We start from the raw sequence: 12,307 nt of genomic DNA on the forward strand, positions 1-12,307 counted from the left end.
AGGCAGGGAAGCATTATCCTCATTTTTACAGCTGAGAAACTGAGACACGGGGAGATTTGATTTGCTCGAAGTCCCAGAGGAAATATGTGGCTAAGCCGGGAAGCGAACCCTGATCTCCTGAGGCCTGATCTGGTATAGAATTCCTCTGTTACTGTGTTCCAGGCCAGTGCTTTCACTAGCAAAGAGAGATGGCACATGACTTCTTCCAAGAGAATGAGCTGATTAATGGAATTTGCAGTGGGTATGGACCTAGTTCAGACTTTGCTACCAAATAGCTCTCATCTGAAACAATCCCAAACAAATGCTAGGTTTAAGTTTCTTGCCTCCATTTTAATGCATCCTAACTACTACACGAGAAGCAATTCCATTAGGAAATTGGGGGCCAGGATAGTTAAATTTTAGTTAGAATTTGATGAATGTTAGTCATAAAATGTTATTTAAACTGGAAGCTTAAAACATATGGTACTCAGGAAAATGCCATAAATGAAAAGTGGTGTTCTTATTTGGGCCAAGCCCAAGGTATGCATCCAGGTTTGGCTCCAGATAAAAACTTGTCAAAGTATGGGTGAGTTCAGTCTTCATCTGCGAAATTCAGATCTGGCTCTGGGTATGATCAAGTTCGAGATCTGAGAAACATGTAACTGTTATGTGCAGACACCTTCCTCACATTTTTCCCATATGTTCGCCAGGCTTCCCTAACCAACTCTTGTTCTGGGTTTGTGGGTGTGAATGAACCCAAAATTTCAAAGTGAAGAGAAACTGTTGGTCACTGAGTGTATCCAATATTCTTGTCCAAAGATGCAAATTAGAGGTTCCTACCTTTTCCTGAGACAGGAATATAGAAGCCCTGTTAGTAGCCGAGTTGAGATTTGTAATTAAAGTGGCAGGTTGAATTGGAAGGGAATCTTTCAGTTTTACTTGATGAATATTGGATCAAGTACTGGATCCCTTTATTTGCTATCCCAAATTGGGTGTCAGTTCTAGAAGGTCCTCAAATTTTTCAGTACACCCAGGTTGATTTTAAATTTGTGATAAAACCTGAAACCAGGTGTAATTTGCTTAGGGTCTCACTGCAAGCATTTAGTGGAGTTCTAAAAATATCTGCCCTGTACTTTGGAATTGCAGCATCATTTCCTTTGTCCTTTTGTGAAGTAATTAGAAGCTTTATGTCAATAATTTCATCGTTCGGAAAGCACACTGCATAAACTGGATGTTTTGTGCACTGGGGCTTTGTGTGTTTCACTTCCGCACTGCTGAACGTGGTTCCCCTCAAACAAGAGGCTGCTAAAGGTCTCCAAATGGTAGAAAAATAGGGCTGGAAGGGACCTAAAGGGGTTATCTGATTCAACTCCCTTGCTCCAGCCAAGATAATCTCTACCTAAACCACCTTCAATAAATGCTCATCTAACCTGCACTTAAAATTTCCAATTATAAAGCTTCCACTCTGCCCTTATAGGTAGAAAAATCTTGCTAATATCTAACACTAATCTTCTGGATACAAATTCCAGCCCGCTTATTTCTTGGCCTATCCCAGTGGATGTAAAGAACAATTGATCCCTGTCCTCTTTATAATAAAGTCAAGGCTAAATAACAGCGTTGTGGTAGGTCAGAGAGCTGGTGTTTAGCAGCAGTTTTATTTAGATGCTTAAGTTTGTGAAGGCAGTGGGGGCAGTTCTGGCAGTATCGTGAATTAGTGCTGGAAATGCACATGAGAGGCTGATACATGCACATACACACCAGCTGGACCATCACTAAAGCCTGTGGATAACAGGGAATGTTAACCAGTTCAACTGTAGCCTGCATCATTTGGGTCTCTTAACCCTATCTACACATGCAAGAGTTGGAGGCTACGAGGCAGTCCACGGGCAGGGCACAGTACAGTTCCTTACACTTATCTGAATGCATAATCTGCAAGCAGCCCTCCCAGACAAGAGAGACAAAAATCCAGACTTTTTATATCATTATTAATCACTTCATCACTATTTACTGTTATTCATTTATCCCCTTTGATTCAACTTTCATAGCCCTTTTAGATCTCCAAGGGACAAGCTTGAGAGGTCAGACTTTTCCAGGACAGTTACACTTCCTGGTAACTGCTAGCATCTATACAAGGCATACTATGGAAAGTAACCTAAAGGTGAATAAGGACACGCAGTGTAAATCAGCGTCACAGTCTGCTGCACAGATTCAAGCAGCCTGGACATTCTTGGCACTACTGCTCCTCTCTCTTCCCTTCTAGGTCCTCCATATATCTTTGACCAGTCCAAACCAGGCTTCACTCTGGTTTCTTTCTTTCAAAACTAAGTAGTAATAATAAGAGAAGCACTAAAGAGGGAGTTCATGGAGGTCATGTTGCCCATGTGCAAGTAATCTGGCAGTAAATTTATTGTTTGGTTTAAGGTGCCATGCAGGGTGAAACTACATGCTGAAAAGAAGCAATGGGTCACTGAAGAGTCTGTTCACTTCCAATCCAGGTTTAATTTGAGCTATAGGTCTAGAGGTCAAAGGCAGTGTATCATATTTATCCCTTCCCAGAGTCATCCAGGCCCTTACAATCTCAAAGTTAAATATGATAACAAATTACAGATTTATCGTCAGGGAAGAGTCCTATTAAAAGATGTTTCAGGGAGTGTACAGGGGTGGAGAGAGAGTTGTTTTGCAATTAACACATGGGACTGGACCTGAGAGACATGGATTCAGTTTCTGGTTCTTCCACAGGCTTCCTCTTTGACAACGGCCTAGGTTCTTAAAGGTATATCGGTGTCTAACTCCCATTGATTAATTTGCACTAATGTGCTTGTCTGCACACAACTTTCTAGAGTGGACATGGACAAAACTCCAGTATGAACACCTAAAATTTTGGGGCATTAGGTACTAAATTTGTCTTGGGATATATGTTTTATAGTTGTGAATTTTAAGTTCTGCTCCTTCAACTATTTTAGAATGAAGTGGTTACAACTCTTATAAGTCAGACACAATTATACTGGGATAAGGATTTCATATAGCTTTTCCTATGGGGGACAGGGAGTAAGTTACACTAGGAAAAGGCATTTTTACACCTGTGTAACTGCAGCAAGTTATTGTATTGTTAGGTATTGTATTGGCGAACAATCTCCCACCCTTGCTCACATAGTTATACTACGTAAAATACGTGCAGATTAGGTCTAAATCTCTCTCTGTCCCTCAGTTCCTCATCTGTGAAATGGAGATAATAATTGGCCAGCAGCCCACAGGCTCTAATGATTTATCTGAGGCATTCACGATAGGAATAGCAGACGCATTTGAAGGAAATTGGAATCTATTCATGAAATGTTTTACTAAGAAGGGGTAATGCTCATAATAAATGTCGTTTCTATCTAACAACTTCAGTGGAGTTAGCCTGGCTTTAGGTTGGTGTAACTGAGGGGAATATTTGGTCCTTCTACACTGTTGTTCAGCCCTTTTTGTGAAAGTTAGTGGCAGATGGCTAAAACCTTTCTGGCAGATTTTACTACATGCAAATCCTATCTGAAGCAGAAGGGCTCCATGTGATGGAATAGAAGTGCTTCACATTAGAGCTTTCCAGTTCAGTGATAGCCCAGTCCAACCTCCCTGCCACACATGACATTTCTGTTTGTTCACAGGGATGGGGTGTTTACCATTAATCCTCTTGGGTTTCTTTGCTTGCAGAGCTGTCTCTGTCTGCAATGAAATTGTCTCCCTAAATCTGTTCACAGCAACCAAATGTTATAAATGAATTAAGACAAACTTCAGAACGTGTTCACATGTCATTACAAATATGCTTAATGTTGGAGAGATGGGGCAATGTGAGGAAGATGTGCGAATATTAATAGAAGCAGCATGGAGTTCATTACTCACCTGCCTGCTGCCATCTGGATTTTCACAGCTCAGCAGACATGGTGGGCTCCTTGCACATTTTCAGGGAGAGATTGGATCTAAAGAGTGAACAGAGATGTCCCTTTGAAGACATAAAGCAATGGACACTATGAATAAATTGTAGATGGCCATGTGTGCCCAGTCTCCTTCCATCCTGGAAGGCAATTTTCCTGATTGTTACTCAAAGATCATAGTCTTCCCTGCATTAATAATGTTCAGATCTCTCTTCATTTCTGGGCGGGAGGGGGCACAGGAGAATGTAACACAAAGTGTGAGAGGCAGAAGTTACGATGTTAACTGGTGACTCTATCAGGACTGCCTATTGTGAACGGGTGCAATACCAAACTTGACCTTTGTCCATGGGCCATTTGTAAGAGGTTGGGATATTGAAGTTAATCTGAGACTGATGGTAACAATGACTGTTCTCTGATCTCAAAATACCTCCTGCCTTCAATCCAGATTAAGCTATTAATGTATAGTTAGACACTACCTAATGACAGTTTTGGGCAAAGCATGTGAGTTAGTAGAGCTACTGCAAATTTGTAGGTCCCTGTGAAGCAGAATGTCACTAGCTTTTGTAAGAACATGTTTTTTGGGGATGAATAGGGAAGGCCATCCTAGACTGACTGTTTTCGGTATACACCAGTAGGAGCTTTAATACATGGCAGATATGAACATTATGCTCTCTGGGGAGAAGAATCATCTCTTGCCACCCAGCCAAGAGGAGCATTAGAAATGAGAGTGTAGGAAGTCCTCACTTCCCAGGATAAGGTTAGGTCAATGGGCAACAGTTGGATCCAGGCAGAAGATGAGGAAAAATGACCATCAGACTCTAGCAAAATAGGTAAATAACACCAATGTTGTTTAGAATGGGACAATTTTTTTTCTGCCTTTGGCACTGAGGTTTCACAGTCTGGAAGAATTAGGCCTACTGACTGGAAAAGGGAAGATGCAGTTTGAGGATGTAAAGGTACCAGTTTGAGAAAAAGAGTAAAGGAAAGACTAATGCAACTTGGGATCACTGAGCACCATGTTAACATTATGGAGGAAGCAAGAAGCATGGACAGGGAAAACAGACTCGGGAGTCAGGCATCCTGTTATAGCAGCTTTCAAAACAGTTTTCCAGGACTTGCTGGGGGGAGGGTTAATTTTTGCTGGGTGGGATCTTCATTCATATTGAAACAGATGTAGACAATAACCAGCATTTGCAACAAATCTCTCTCTCTCTCTCTCATCCATGCACCAGCTTCCTTATATACATTGAGATAGAGTCTTAAAAATGTAGGGGGTCCAATTCAGTGCTGACTCATTTATTTTAGATGTTTTTCTTTTTTCCCATAAACATACATTTAAGAAAATGAGAGAAGCCATTATGGTATTTACAGTCTATTCAAAAGGTTCAGAAATATATCCTTATTCAGAACAGCATTTAAACCTATATTTAACCTCTAAGCATTCAGACGGTGTCTGAGTGTGTCTATGCACTGTATACATGCATATATACACAAGTAGGGTGTAAGTGTATGTGTTTAGGAGGGGGAAGAGTATAGGTGCGCCATGCCTATGTATGTACATAGACACAGAGACATTACATAAATGAAGGATGAAAAGAGAAATTCATGTTCCAATCTTACCACACATGATCTGGATGCTAAAACTAAGTGCTTTTCAATTTCAAATCAATCCTTTTAGCCAGCAGTACTTTTGTGTTTGAGGAGCCACGTTCCTTTTCCCCCCCTACGTTGCTTTGCATTTGCTGAATGCTGCACTCGGAGACAGCTGGTGAGCACCAGTAGGGCAATAATTGCAGTAGAATTAACCCCTGACATTTTTCTCAAAGTAAGCCTAATAAACCCAATCATCAGCAGTTCTCCTGCCTGTTTTGCCCCAGGGGTAAACACCACTGGGGAAAGCCTTTCAAGTGTGGCATTCCCATAGGGGTTACCCCCTTTTAAACCAAAGGTTCCTGTCTATTTCCTTGTTTCTCATCTGCTTGTCCCCTTCACCTCGTTATAGTGTTGATCCTGTTTTCTTGTCCACAGACTTCCTGACAGTGCAGTCTAAGGGAACAATCTGAGAGGAGGGTGGGGGGCTACGTGGCTTTGGAGTGGAGGCACTTGTGGTGGGACATGGGAAGAGAGGTTGTTTGGTTTTGTTTCCATAGTCTTGCATATAAAATGGGGCTCTCTAGTGAAAAAGGGGTCTAAGGCTGTTTGCTGTGAGGGCTTGAAAGGGAGACAGTGGTCATGCCCAGCCAGTTCCCCTGGATTATATCCGTTTTGACTCTGCAGAGGTAGAAATACACACTGGTCCCCCAGAGGGAAGCGGAGATAGCCAAGGAAAGAAAATACATCTATTTAGCAAGGACAGAAATGAAACTTGCCTTTGCCTACAAAGAATACTTGGGCAGCTCTTTCTTGCGTGTAAATAGTAGAAATGGACAGAAGCCCAAGGTCTGTATATGACTCCAGAGCTAAACTTTCCCAGAATTTGTGGCGTGTGTTGATTTGGGCCACACCACAATGGAGACACAAAATATCCAGATGGGAATCTAGTGTTTAATGACCTGGAAATTCAGTGCTCATTTCAGGTGTTAGTTTTATGCCCCATTCTTAGTGTATTGTGTTCTGAAATTCTGTGATGCTTGTGGACAACAGAAAATAATATAAGGACTCTGGAAATGTTATTGGGAAGACAAAGCATTGACAATATATGTTGCCTTAACTGAACAGGGATTGGTGCCTTTTAGTTGCCTGTGAAAAGCCAGTCTTTGCAGTTACTTAAATTGCCTTTGTCTTCTTCTTTTCAGCTGACATTATCTCTACAGTAGAATTCAACCACACAGGAGAATTACTAGCGACAGGGGACAAGGGGGGTCGGGTTGTAATATTTCAACGTGAGCAGGAGGTAAGTGCTGGTGAATGCAAAATGCCCATTTTATCCTTTTAAGAGAAATTTCCTGCTGTTTCCTAATCCTTATGTGTCACTCTTAACCTCCGTTCTCTCCTAGCAAACTCCAAAGCACAGACGGGCCATTAGCATAAACAGGACCAGATTCCATCTCATGTGGCACCTTTCAAATTTTGCATTTTCTGCATCCTTTTTTTCGTTCATCGGAACCTGAATTAAAATGGATCAGGCTGCAGCATTAGAAACTCTGGTGGCCCTAATTGTTTCATTTGCCAAACTAAGTGATGCTCTTTGAACCTTGCTCCTTTCATGCAGTTTTGGCAAGTTCACGAAGCTTCTTGTGTTCACAGCCTTGCTTTGATTTTGTGCCTATTTGCATTGACATGTTAGATTTTTGTAAACATCATAGGCTTCCTTCTGATCTCGGTTTTCTTCTGTGTTATTGATATAAAGCCATACCTGTCAGTGGCGGTGCACCTGATTGGCACTTGTATGAGATTACAGCACAGCCTTACAGCTTCATACATGTTTCAAGAGCCCATAAGTATTTTGAAGTGATATTTGCCATTTCCTTTTTGTTTTGTCCCCTAACCACAACACCAATAAAGTATATAAGGCCTTAAACTCCTCTCCTCTCCTCCCCATTGCTTTGGGGAAAAAACCCAATGGGGCAGAAAACTCTCTTGGGGCAAAGCACTGACTCTGGCATGGCCAGTCCCTCTCTGTCAGTTATGCGTGGTTGGGGATCAGTGAGATAGAAATGGGAAGGATGTGAGTGTGGGCAACGAAGAAGATCAGCTGCTTTATGTGGCGTGATTCCCACTCTGTCTGGCAGTATTTCCACTAGTATCCAGCAACATAACCAAATGCCGGTCTACTTGCTCCTGCTCTGGCCTTCCTATTCCTCCCAGTGGGTTGGGAGGGTGCAGATCAGGCAAGCAGGAAATCACAGAAAATGACCCAAAGAAAAGCAGTTAGAGTGGGACAACACCTTTTTCTTTGGCCTCCTGAAGTGACATTCAGAGGAAATTTCATGAAGTGAATGTGTAACGTGCCCAGAGATACTGACCACATTACGCCCTAAGTGAGGGATGCAGAGCAGTGCAAGAGGACAGTGCACACCACTTTTCCTTCTCCAGGACCTAAATTCACAATCTAGCTCACCTGTGAGCTGAATTTGCTGGTCTTAGCCTAGTGTGTGCCAAGAGACTCATCATAATTTGGCTCCATTGGCCATGACTCCCCCCAAGAATTACTTTTGCTATAGATGAAGACTTAGGATACATTTGCAGAGCTGGGATGAGGGGTGGAGTTTGCTCAGGGTCTGCCTCCACTGTAGTATGCTCTCAGCCTTGGGGCAGGCACTGGACTTGCACTGTTAGGAGCACTAAAATTTCTCATAAATCATTTCCAATGAATACATCTGTTCAAAGCACAAGCAGATCAAAATAATAGGTTAGCACTGGCACATACTTTTCTTTAGATAAAGGCCTCATTGATAGCTTTTAAGTAACTATGTAGTATTTGTCATTAATTTCTGGGAACCCACATCTGCACCAGATATTTAGCCAAAATTAAAGATCCCTGTACATGCTCTTGATCCAAGAAGCACAAAATGTAGTTGGCAAATGAAAACTGTCACAGTCCTCCCCCCCACGACCAGGAATTTTTTTTCCTCTCTGCTTCCAAGGCTGTCTGATGTTAATTGGTCTGGCACATCTCATGTGTACTTCACAGTCTGATCTGGAATGGTATTAAATCTCCCTCTTGTAAATGTACTGTCTTAAGGTGGAGTGGGATCTCTGAGGTTTAGCCATGACAAATTTTATAGTCCAAAGAGATGTATAAACATCGTCTTGCTCTCAAAATTGTTTCTATGTATACTGCAAGGTGCTGAACACCTATGCATTTCTCTGATGTCAGTGAATACCCAGTACTTCCCAGGATTTTCAGCACCTGGCAGGTCTTTACACTGAGCAGTCTTGTACCGGATTCAGTCTTACACAGCTATTTATGCTCAATATTTGTAATTCTGCTTGCCTTACGTCAGCACAGTAATCCCAGTGGTTTCTATAGGGCTGTTTGTGTGAGGGAGTCAAACGGGACTTGGTCCTCTATCTGAACCATTATCTTGCCTCACAAATTTGTCTTGGAGATAAATGATAGAGAGGACTTCATTCATTCTTGAAACAAAACAACACAAAGGCAGCATTTCCTGCTTCATATCATCAGCATGCAGGAAAACTGACACATGAGGAGAATACATTGTGTGGGAAAGATCTCTTGTGTCGGCTTTGATATCTAAACTGTAACATGTCACCATAATCAGACATTCACTGTCTTTTAACAATCCTTGGAGAACAAAAGAATCGATAGAAAATTTGCTCACCCTCTCTCTTTCTCTGCCTTATATCTATATCTATATAAGTATTTTTTTCCCTTCTCTCCCACAGAGTAAAAATCAGCCCCATCGAAGGGGAGAATACAATGTTTACAGCACATTCCAGAGCCATGAACCCGAGTTCGATTACCTGAAGAGTTTAGAGATAGAGGAGAAGATCAATAAGATACGATGGCTCCCTCAGCAAAATGCAGCCTACTTCCTTCTTTCCACCAATGGTATGTATTTTTATAATGAAAGATCATTTTTGTCTTTCCTCCTTGGGTCCCAGAGGCCATTGCTAGTGGGGAAAAAATCAATTCACACAATCCCAGAGAGAGACAAGTATTATTCCCATTTTACAGATGGCAGAATTGAAGGAAGGAGCATTGGCTGGTGTCACACAGTGATGCAGGGACAGACATGAAATTTAGAAACCAGTTTTCTTGTCTTCCAGTTCTTCAGTTTGACCAACAGAAAAGAAAATTTAGGACTTGATTCTGGGAAGTTTGGAGCATAGGTAACAACTTTTGAAGTTTCATTGAAAAATAGAAGTGCTCAGCATTGCGCAGGATGATGGCTAGAGGGCCTTTCAACCCAGAGATTCTAGAGAACAATTTGTACAGAGAAATTGAAAGAGAAATCTGAGATCAGTAACCAAGGTTCACCATAGTTCTACTTTGTATCTGTTTTTGTCAGTGATCAGCATGGATCCTGGTTTTCTCTGTTTAAAAATCCCAAATTCTCCAATTTTAAAATGCCCCATAATCCATGTTTTTCCACAATTATAAAATGAAACACATATGTATATGTATATGTATATATGTGTGTATACAGGCAGTCCTCGACTTACATTTTGAGTTGCAACGTTTCGCACTTACAACATTTATAAGTTGACACCCAGTTTCAACTTTCTGACATCAGTTTCGACTTTATGACACTTGATCCAATGCCATGCCAGTGAACAAGTTTACTGTGTCGCCCATCTCCCTGGAGAACATCTGTCCAAACTTCTTTGGACACATTCTTTAAGAAAGCAGACAAGACTCCAGAAAAACCTGCAACCAAGACTCCTGAGAAGACTTCAGCCAAGAGACTTCCCATTTCCTTCAAAAAGTCCAGCAAAGCCACCTCAACGAAGTCCTTCCAAATCAATATGATTGCTATTTACAATATAAATACGTTAATGTAGCTATATTACTCATCTACAATTGAGTACACAATTCTACGTCATTTTTGGTGAAAATGGGGTATTAGGCCTTGGTTCATGAGCCAATCCCCCATTTATAACATTGTTTCCTATGGGAAAATTGGTTCTGAGTTACAGTGTTTCAACTTAAGACACAGGTTTCAGGAACCAATTGTGTTGTAAGTCTCAGAACTGCCTATGTGCACGTATCAGTTGAACACAAATTTTATTTTTTTAAAGCAGTTTGGAAGCCTACCAGTGCCTCAATCATTATAATAAAATAAATTCTAAATACCTATATATTTTGGCATTTGATTTTGTTTATTAATCATACAAAATCAGAGCTCCCCCTGCCTCCTTCGTTCACCAGGATGGAGGTCCAGCTGCAGCTGTCCCCCCAGGGCTTTGTGGTGCTGAGCAGCCCTGATATGCCAGTGCTCTGCCTCTGCCCATGCCATTGCCCCTCACTCCCAAGCCACAGCCCCCCAGCCATGCCACTGCCTCTCACTCCCAGCCCCACAGTGTGTAGGCAATGGGGTGGGAGTGTGGGGCAGGTGGAGTGTGGACATAGGCAACATTGCGGGGGGTCCATGTGCCACCAAGATTTCTGTGCCCACAGCAGGGTGCGAGGCTGCAGCTGGGCTGGACCAGCACCAGACAGGAGTTGCCTCCATGGCCCAGCAGGCAGGACCTGGTGCAGGAGGAAGCACTGCACCGCTATGGCTGCCAAGCTGAGGTGCTCCCTGACCACCCAGCAGTAGCAGGGGTACAACTCCGCATTGCTGCACCTCACCTTGATGACCATGGCAGCATGTCACTTCCTCCTGCTTGACTGCAGCCCTGTGCCCCGCTGTGGGCACAGAAATCTCAAAAGGCATGTACCCTCCCCCTGCCACATCATCTTGGCCTCCTCACTCCTCCGCTGCACCGCCTGTGCTTCCCTACCTCCCCATGTCACCTGTGCCCCTCTCCCCCACTCCCACAGATTTACCTGGACAGAGCTGCAGGAGCTACTCTCCGCCGCTGCTTGGCTGCCACATGCATGTGTGCATGCACATGCATGTGGCACCCCCTGCTTCCAGTTGCCCTCGCCCGCTCCCCCCAGCCCCAGGCAGCCCCTTGCAGGCTGCCAGCCTACAAGGGGTAACCTGCGGTTTCCCACATTTTTCTCTTTTAAAGGATTGGAAAACCTGGATCCCTGGCTATCAAAAACTAAATTAATGCTGAGTCAAACCTACTATTTGTGTTGGTTGTCTGGGCCAGGAGCCTTGCATTTAGGTATGTCACTCCCATTTCCTTCAAAACAGTCTTTTGCCCATGATGTAAGTGCTCAGGTGTAATAGAAACTTTTGCCCTCAAGAGAACCATTTGCATCTTTTTTGGGGGGTAATTTAAATCAAAGGGGCCACATATTGCAGCCCTTGCTCAGCCTGGAATGGCCTCATTGTAATAACATTCTTCAAGAATGAAGGGTTTAGAATCTGACCCCAAGTGATCTTGGGATCCTGGAGAAAGTGAGTTACCTAAAATAGTACAACTATTACCTGAGAGAGGCTGTGCACATGTAGGTCTCGCTGACGTCAGCTAGAGCCACAGTGGTACAACATACCTCAAGATCATGACCTTCATATCCACATAAAGCAGACCCGTAAAACAAGAGGAGCACAAGAAGCCTGATTTAAGTGATTGTGGGATATGCAGGATGGGAATTAGTTTCATTCAAAAGGCCACATTCTGGTCTCAGTGGTATTAGAGTCCTTACTCTGGGTTTTTACTGGTATGCCTGATATCATAATCTGGCCTGTGGACAGGCACAGTATCCCAATCCCAGCCCTCTTTTAACCTGCGGGGCAGAAGAGCTTAAAGACAAACAACAAACCAAACCAGAGCAGAACCCCTGTAGACCATTTGTCTGTTTCTGGATGCATTTTCTCTTTCCTTACTCACCCCTA

At 42.8% G+C, this 12,307-nt stretch overlaps 1 protein-coding gene across 3 annotated transcripts in view; it reads left to right on the top strand.

Annotated features, from left to right (window-relative positions):
- Positions 1 to 12,307, top strand: part of PPP2R2B (protein phosphatase 2 regulatory subunit Bbeta) — a 258,320-nt gene that overhangs the window by 178,675 nt on the left and 67,338 nt on the right. For all 3 annotated transcript variants that reach the window (XM_019478390.2, XM_014597663.3, XM_006265018.4), the window contains 2 exons: positions 6,686 to 6,783; positions 9,240 to 9,405. In XM_019478390.2, coding sequence (XP_019333935.1) covers positions 6,686 to 6,783; positions 9,240 to 9,405 — 264 coding nt within the window. The remainder of the gene's footprint in view (positions 1 to 6,685; positions 6,784 to 9,239; positions 9,406 to 12,307) is intronic.

This window comes from Alligator mississippiensis, chromosome 9, assembly GCF_030867095.1.
Source record: "Alligator mississippiensis isolate rAllMis1 chromosome 9, rAllMis1, whole genome shotgun sequence".
Classification (NCBI taxonomy): Eukaryota; Metazoa; Chordata; order Crocodylia; family Alligatoridae; genus Alligator; species Alligator mississippiensis.